General features: G+C 59.8%; 1 protein-coding gene across 2 annotated transcripts in view; it reads right to left on the reverse strand.

Annotated features, from left to right (window-relative positions):
- Nucleotides 1–8666, reverse strand: part of CNTN4 (contactin 4) — a 182278-nt gene continuing 173612 nt past the window's right edge. For both annotated transcript variants that reach the window (XM_023764058.1, XM_023764059.1), the window contains exons 15-23: nt 8406–8564; nt 6811–6960; nt 5170–5240; nt 4316–4550; nt 3888–4000; nt 2735–2921; nt 1976–2088; nt 500–668; nt 1–134 (exon numbers count right to left, since the gene is read on the reverse strand). In XM_023764058.1, the coding sequence (XP_023619826.1) occupies nt 28–134; nt 500–668; nt 1976–2088; nt 2735–2921; nt 3888–4000; nt 4316–4550; nt 5170–5240; nt 6811–6960; nt 8406–8564 (1304 nt within the window). In that variant the 3' untranslated portion in view covers nt 1–27. The remainder of the gene's footprint in view (nt 135–499; nt 669–1975; nt 2089–2734; nt 2922–3887; nt 4001–4315; nt 4551–5169; nt 5241–6810; nt 6961–8405; nt 8565–8666) is intronic.

Here is an 8666-nt window from a genome sequence, read left to right on the forward strand (position 1 = left end):
GACAGCGAGTCCTGCAGGGGGCGGTCGTCATAAGCTGGACCTGGCCGTGAGCGAGAGCATGAGGGTGCTGAGCGCCGACAGCGTGCAGGCGTTGGAGGTGGAGGGCCCCGCGCCCCCGCCCCGGGCGTAGGCATCTGCGGAGAGAGAACGCGGTTACTGAACAGCACCGCCCGGACTGCCACGGTGAGCGAGGCCACAGGAAGCGAGGCCACGGGAAGCGAGACCATGTGGTTCCAGACACCGGAGAACTGCTGATTCTACTGCAAAGGACCCGGCCTGGTGACTTTAACATCAGCTCTGTGACTGTCTTTTGCATGAAACTGCCTGAGGCCAGCAGACCTCAGTGGTCAGGGCAGGGAGGGTGTTTTTGCCACATGTCTTTCTTTGGGGCTGACTCCCGCTGAGGCCCCGCCTCCCTGTGCAGGCCTGGGGAGCAGGCAGGCCTTGGGGAATAGGCAGGTGGGGAGCAGGCCCGGGGAGCAGGGGTACGCGTGCTCACTTGTCATCTTTGGGATGCGGATCTGCTGGCTGGCGCTGCCGTCCCCGCCGTCGCTGACTGGCCTGATTTCTATGATGTAATCTTCATCCAGAGGCAAGGAGAGCTCCACCGACGTCTGGTTTGTTTCAATGACAGACGTGCGGCTCTGTCGGCTCCATCGGTACAAGACCTGCCGACGCAGAAGAACAGGCGTCACCTGCTGCCTCCCAGGGCCCGCCCGGCGACGATGAGCGTCGTTTCCCTGCTGGCACCAGTGACGTGCTGGGACACATCTGGGAGGCCCTTCTGCCGCTACCCTGTCCTACCTTGTCCTTGTGGGAGATTTTAAAGGAGGCCGAGGGAGGCAGGGGGCGGGGGAGTGTGAGGCTCCCAGCGTGCTATGTGGCCTCCCGTCACCTCCGAAGCCCCGTGGACACACCTGGAAACGTGATTTCCTCTGAGGATGCCCAGGGCTCACTCACACCCGGGGACTTTAGCGTGAAAACAGACTTGGCTGCTGTGTGACCGTGATCCACTGACTTGACCTCTCTGAGCCTCAGTTCCCTCCTCTGTGAAATGGGACAATACTAGCCAGAGGGTTTTCAGCTGGAGCCGCTTGTCTCCAGTCACACAGTGTAATTCCGAGTCTGGCTGAAAGCATTGAACCCCGACTATTAATTCTGATGTGTGTGTGTAACATACGAACATAAGTGCACGTGCCTATAGAGTCAAGGCCATGGTTTACAAAGAGTGAGGAAGCATGTGTGGGAACGCAGGGCGGGGCAAATGTGGGTTTACAGTTGTGAGTACAGGACACGAAACACAGTTTATCTTGTATTATTATTTATTAACGATGGTGATATTTTCTGTACTAACAAGGACAGACTGCACTGGGGGCCTGGCTCACAGGACTGTGTAAGCAGCACCTGGGGAGGCTGGGAGGGAGCAGGTGTGGGGATGTACTCGGCAGAGGTTAAAGCAGGGGCGGGCGTGATGTGATTAGTGCTGTGAGTGTGATTACTGTCCGAGGGGACGGGGCACGTCAGCACCTGGACGGGGTCTCTGAAAGGCCAGGCCATCCCCTTTCCTCCATGGGACCCCTTTATGAGCTACAGAGAAAAGAGGGGTGTCAGGGGGCAGTCACTGTCCCTCCGGAAGTGTCTGTAGCTTACAACCACCCCTCGTGTGTCTGGCTCTCCTTCTTGGCCCCTCCTCCCCTGTGAGTGTGAATCTGAGCTGGTGGCTCATCTGATGAGCCAGCGGCAGGGATGACCGGGACCTGCGTGGAGGCCTGGGGACCGAGCTCCCCGAGAACCCTGCCCCGCCTGGTGCTGCCTGCTCGGCCCGGTTGCCACGGACTCTTTACCAAACTCAGACCAAACCACAAGGGGCAGAGATTCCTAGAGTCCGGGAGAGCGTGTCAGGGATGTGGTCAGGGACGTGGCCCCCCCGGCCCCAGTGCCTCATGGGACAAGACCGTCCCCACTAGCCACCCACCTTGTAGCCTCTCACGTCCGACTCGTTCTCCAGCGCCTTCACCTGGTCCCAGTTCAGGACGATTTTGGAGTCGGATGAATTCCACACCACGTTCCCGGGGGCTTGGCTGGGCGCTAGGAAGAGAGGAAGGTAGACGCGGTCAGACTGCTCAGCCCCAGTGGCTGCTGAGGGTTCGAGAGCAGAGGCATTTAATGGGCTGCTGCACTAACATGTGTCTTCAAGGTCCCTAAAACCTGATGACACACAGCAACACAAATGGAAAAAGATGCAGTTGGGCCCTGGCCGGTGTGGTTCAGTGGACAGAGCATCAGCCTGGGGACTGCAGGGTCCTGGATTCCCTTCCAGTCAAGAGCACTTGCCTGGGTTGTGGGCTCAATCCCCAGTAGGGGGCGTGCAAGAGGCAGCCAATCCATGATTCTCTCTCATCATTGATGTTTGTATCTCTCTCCCTCTCTGAAATCAATAAAAACTATTTCAAAAATAATAAGGGAGGAGGATAGGAAGGCTATAAAAAAGAAAAAGGAAAAAGATTCAGTTGGTCGCCTAACATTTAGAGCTAAACGCAGTGGCCTTCCCAGCGAGGAGAGAAGCACGCCTCTCCCGCCCTCCGAATTCTGCTCGGTGTCCGAAGGCTCCCACAATGCTCAGGGAGCCTGAACCCACGCAGTGACGCAATGGGCATGCGGACGATCGCTGGAGGCGGGCTGGGGAGTGGGCGTGGGTGCCTCTGAGGAATCCCTAAGGCATTTCTGAGCTTACGGGGCTTCCTGGTGGTCACGTTGACGGTGGCGCTGGAGGGGCCGGTCCCGGCCGTATTGTAAGCCTTGACCGCTAAGTGGTACAGCGCGCTGCCTTGCAGGTTGGTGATTTTCGTGGAGGTCTGATTTCCGAATGTTCGTATTTTCCTAGCATTTTCCTCCTTGTCATCATGCCTCCAGTATTTAACCTGAGGAAATAAAAAAAGGGGACCTTGGAAATCACCGATTGGGGATATTTCCATGGTCCTCTGGTTATATATAATCAGGTGACAGTTAATTATGTTTTATAATTAACTCCTTCATAAGAATATATCTATTTTATCCGCACCCCAGGACATATTTATTGATTTAGCAGGGGTGGGGAACGTCTGGCCTGCGGGCCGTATAAGGCCCTTGAAATCATTTGGTCTGGCCCTGCCAAGGCGTTAGCGGTGAGTTAATGAAATGCTTGACCACGCTAAGAGCACGCTAAGTTTTCAGTTGATAATTCTGTGTGGCCCCTGAATGATGTTATAAATGTCCACATGGGCAGGAAAAGGTTCCCCATGTCTGAAGAGAGAAGTGGGTGGGGCGGGGGGGAGACGGGGGGACATCAAGTGGGAGAGAAACATCCTGCACACGCCCCGCCTGGGCTTTGAACCTGCAACCTTCTGGTGTATGGACGACGCTCCAACCAACCGCGCCTCCGGCCAGGGCACCGGGCACTGTGTTCTGCAGCACAGGTTCCGATGACGGAGCGGGTTTTCTCTAAGGACCCGCAGTGGCGCTCTGAGCACCCGGCGCTCTGCCTGGGGACTCCCCGCGGCAGGACGGGCCCCTCTGCTCCTAAGCTCGCGGTGAGATGGTGAATTGGAACAACCAGGTTGGCCCCTTCTCCCTTTTTCTCTCCCTTTGCCTTGAGCCTCAGTGACCCCAGGGACACTGGAAGTCCCAGCTCATCTCTCGGAGCGTCGGGTAGATGCCCGGGCCTGCGTGCGCCTGAGACACGCCTCGGGGTGCTCCCAGGAGCCGCGGTCTCGAGAGGAGCACCCCCTGCCCCCATGGGTGCTCCGTGAGAAGCCAGGCCCGGGACGAAGGCCTCTGCGAGGGAGTGGGCCTGGGGGCTCGCTGGAGGGGGGTCTCTTTCCCAGACCCGAGCCCCCGTCCCTGCTGACCTCGTAGCCTTGTATCCGTCCCCGGTTCCTCTCCTGGGGGGAGGCCCAGACCACCTCAACGTCCGTGGCGGAGAGGCTCCTGGCGGAGATGCTGGCGGGCGGCCGGGTGGGCTCTGCAAGGAGATGGGAAGAGGTGTCGCCCATCAGCTGCATGAGGACCGGCTTCCAGACACGGGACGGGGTGCCAGGAAGCCCTGGCTGCAGAGCCCTTAGGGGGCGGGACCCACACCCTCATCCCGGAGCCCAGAGTGACAGAGTGACGGCGAGGAGGGGCGGGGAGAGAAGGTGCTGGACAGCCAGCCCATTTTTCACATCACACTTCCCTCAAATCAGGACAGGCCTTCACTGAAGGGCAGTGCCCGATGGGCTGCGTGTCCCCCATCAGCCCCCCCGCATGGAGACCGGCCGTCCGGGCCGCGCAGCCGTACCTTCCTCTGCCGAGTACACCACCACGATGGGGCTGAAGGGGCCTTCCCCTTTGTTGTTGTAGACGCCCACCCGGACCTCGAAGGGGGAGAAGGGGCGCACGCTCTCGTTCCTGAACACGTATCTGCAGGCGTCGGCCGAGGCCAGCACGGTCAGCATCCAGATGACGGTGCCGTGGGGCCGGAAGGCCACCACGTAGCCGAAGCCCCGGCCGTTCTGCAGCTCCTCCGGCACCGTCTGGGGGGAGGGGGCGTCAGAAGGAGGCTCCGGTGTCACAGGGATCCCCTCCAGATGCTGAAGTTACCTGCCTGCCGCACCCGCCCAGCCCTCCCGCCTGTGTTCTTCCCGCTGGACTGACTGTGGGCTTTGTCAAGGGTCTGAAATCGAGGCCTGTGGTCAGTCCGCCTGAGAAATTCATGAGGACGGAGCAGGGTCAAAGCACTCAACAAAAATCTGCCGCACAGCCCGGCTGCGTGGCTCAGGGGTTGAGCATCGACCCATGAACCAGGTCACGGTTCGATTCCCGGTCAGGGCACAGGCCGGGGTTGTGGGCTCAGTCCCCAGCGTGGGGCGTGCAGGAGGCAGCCAATCAGTGATTCTCTCTCATCATGGATGTTTCTGTCTCTCTCTCCCTCTCCCTGCCTCTCCCAAATCAAGAAAAATACATATATTTTAAAAATGTAACGAAACAGCTGATGGGCAAGCGCCTAGTCCCGCCAGCCGGGAGCTACGAGAGGGAGGTTTGCACACGGTGGGCTTTGGCCGTTAAACAGTGGAGGCGCCTTCCAGCGAGGCGTCCGCAGAGGAGAGAATAAGCGGCCAGACCGCCGCGTGCCCCTCCGCGAGGTGCACTCACCTCCCAGGTGATCACCAGCTCCGACTTGCTGCCTCCACCGCCACTGACGTTGGCTGGGGTGACTTCGGGGACTGCAGGGGACAAGGCACAGGTCACGTCAGGGGGCAAAGGGCTAACGAGGGCCAGGGGGCTGCTTGGTGAGGTGACTCCCGCCAACAAGCACTCAGGCCCCCGCCTGTCTCCTGAGGTCAGAGGCCCTGTGCCCAGGGGCCCAAGCATCATCCGAGGAAGCGAGATGCACAAGGAAGCTGCTGCCCGTCCCCTGCTTCCCATCAGGTGCAGGTGTGTGTGACACGGCTCCCCCGCCGGCCCCTCCCCGAGCCCGGGGCTCAGTGGGATGGGGACGGACTGAGGGCTGGTTCAAGGCTCGGGAGGCGTTTATTAACCTTGGGGAGGCACACACGGCGGGGGGGGGGGATGGAGGGCGCATCCCGGGGTCTGCAGAGGGCTGCTGGGGCAGGGCCGGGCGGGCGGGCTCTCGAGGAGGGTGAGCGTGGGCCGGGGTGGAGGGAAGTGTGGGCAGAGGCGCCCCCCCGGCTCCCGTGCTTCGCCTCTTTGAGCCCCGTTTTCTCTGTGAAAGAGGGGGATGATGCGAGCCTCCTCGGGATGGGGGAGGGCTGGCTGCAGTCACACCGAGGGGAGGCACGGGATTGGCTGTCGTCCTCAGGCAAACGAGAGACGCGGACAGGGTGTGGGGGTGTCTGGCTGGGGTGTAGCTGGCGACTGAGACTTGCTTATAGCCGAAGACACCCATCGGATGGACTTTGTCCAAGTGTGGGGTCCGAGTTCCCCTTTGTTTGTCCCTGCGATCCCTTCCACAAGCGGGGGGGAGGGGGGCTCATCTCAGCGGGGACCCCCACAGACCAGGCCCTGTGTGTGTGAGAGAAGTTAAGGTACAAGTGATCAGGCGAGTTCACGTCCCCCCCCTCCCTGTTGTCACGGAAGCTGCAGACATAAGTTTTTTTTTTTTTTGGGGGGGGGGGGGGGCGGCGAAACTGCCGACTGGGCCCTGGGAATCAGCGGGTGCCCCGACCCCAGCTCCTGGGGTGGCTTAAGCCCTAAGGAAATGGGACTGGGCTTCTGTGAACAACTCCCTCTTTGCCACTGGTGACGTCTGAGATGATTCATTTGCAGCGTGGAATGTGCCTTAAAAAGACAGCTCCTGGCCTGGCAGGTGGACCTATGAACCAGAAGGTGAGGGTTCAATTCCCGGTCAGGGCACATGCCTGGGTTGTGGATTCAGTCCCCAGTGTGGGGTGTGCAGCAGGCAGCCAATCAGTGATTCTCTCTCATCGTTGATGTTTCTCTCTCTCTCTCTCTCTCTCTCTCTCTCTCTCTCTCTCTCTCCCCTTCCTCTCTGAAGTCAATAAAAATATATTAAGAAAAAGAAGACAGCACCTGGCAGGGGGTGTTGGTGACAGAGGGGCTGATGAGGAAGAGCTGGCGTCAGGGGCTCAGCACAGCATCCCGCACGGGGACCGGGTGAGGAGGGACTCAGCTCCTGGTGGAAGCCCGCTGCGGGCAGCTGGGCGGCAGGGCTGCTGGCTGAGGTCTGACCGTGGGGGAGGGTGCGCTCAGAGGGTCTGAGGGCTGGTGCAGGGAAGCTGAGTCCCGAGGGGCCACCGTGTCGGGGCTACTCACGGGCCTCCTCCGTCCTCCGCTTCTCTGAGGGCGGGCTGGGCTCCCCGATCCCGATCGCATTGGCTGCCACCGTGCGGAACTCGTATTCCACCCAGGGGTTCAGACCCACCACGGTCGCCGTGAACGTCCTCCCGTCGATGACGTCGGGGACTGAAAGACAGCAGGGGCACCCATGCTGGGCAGGCGGCACCCCTCCTTCCTCCCCGCCGAACGGTGCTCAGGCTGTGGGGGTCTGAGGGCGCTGTGGGGGGTCTGAGGGAGCTGTGAGGGTCTGAGGGCGCTGTGGGGGGTCTGAGGGCGCTGTGGGGGGTCTGAGGGAGTGTGGGGGTCTGAGGTCTTGGTTTCCTCACCATAAAATAAGGCTAATACAGTGGGGCCTTGATTTACCAGTGTCCTGACTAACGAGTTTTTTGAGATACCAGCTGTCTCTCGGCTGATTTTTTGCATTGAGTTGATAGAGTAATTTGAGTTAACGAGCTCCTTAATGAGCTCGGTCTCGGAACGAATTAAACTCGTAAGTCAAGGCCCCACCGTAACAGGATCTATCCCAGATATTGAGAAAACCCATGAGGAACAACTAGCAGAGCATGTGGCACATAGTAAATGCTCAACAAATCCTTGTTGTGTTGTATAAACATCCTCAGCACCCCCTCACCCCCCCTCCCGCCTCCTCTCTTCATCATATCTGTGCAGCACTTCCTATTGGTAACCAAGTTCACAACCATCTCTTTTGCCTCGTAAACAGCTCCTGCCACGCCCACTGACAGGAGCGGACAGAGGCGTGCGGAGGGCTGCTGGCCAGCGGCCAGGTCCAGAATTTGGTATCTAACGCCAGCCAGCTCCCATCTCCCTTCCCGAACCGCCCGGGGCTCAGGACAGTGATGCGCTGCACACACAGACACCCCTTAGAAGCTGGATCAGTGAAGTGGAAAGAAGAAGAGGTTGTGGGAAGCACGCTGATTCCTCTGAACTGCAGGACCCTGGGCACATGGCTCCACATTTCTCCTTCCAACACCCAGGCCTCGCAGCCAGCCCTCGGGCGAGGGAGCGGGTGTTGCTGGCCGTAACTGCTGGTCTGTCCGTCCCCCCAAATGAAACCGAAATGAAATAACAACACAGGTCAATCTGGAGGTTCCGACAGGTCAGCGATGGCATGGCCAGCTCAGGTGTTTTTAATGTAACCACACGCCGGGTCTCCGGTTTGATTCCGGGTCAAGGGTCAAGGGCACGTACCTGGGATGCAGGTTCCCATCCCTGACCCTGGTCAGGGCTCATGTGAGAGGCAACCAATTGATGTGTCTCTCTCACATCAATGTTTCTCTCTCTCTGTCTTTCCCTCCTTCCCTTCCACTCTCTCTAAAAAGCAATGAAAAAATAGCCTCGGGTGAGGATTCAAAAAGAAGAAAGAAACAATATTAAGTAAATGAGAGCACAGTTGGCTGACACCTAGGAAACAAGGCCACAGCTGTGCCATCGGCGGCTGTGCCATCGGCGGCTGTGTCTGCACGCCCTTGGCCTCTGCCGCCGCCGTGCTTCGCCGGTGACGCCAAGCGTCAGGCGGCCTGTGGGACCCCAGCCCTGGCGCCTGGTGGTACCTGTGCTGACGGCCTGCCAGCCCACGGAGAACGGCGTCCGGGCTTGAACGACGTACAGGGTGACGGGGCTGTGGTTGTCGGGCCCGGGGCTCCAGGACAGCTGGGCGGTGGTGTCTGTGATCTCGTCGATGGTCACGGCCTCGGGCGGCCCTGGGGGACCTGCCGGAGAGGGAGTCCCTCAGAGGTGCCCAGCGTGTCCACACGTCCGGGAAAGGGATCGCGTGACGGAGCGGGGCCGGCTCCTCCACCGTTTATCCACCC

The sequence above is a fragment of the Myotis lucifugus genome, unplaced genomic scaffold, assembly GCF_000147115.1.
Source record: "Myotis lucifugus unplaced genomic scaffold, Myoluc2.0 scaffold_315, whole genome shotgun sequence".
NCBI lineage: Eukaryota > Metazoa > Chordata > Mammalia > Chiroptera > Vespertilionidae > Myotis > Myotis lucifugus.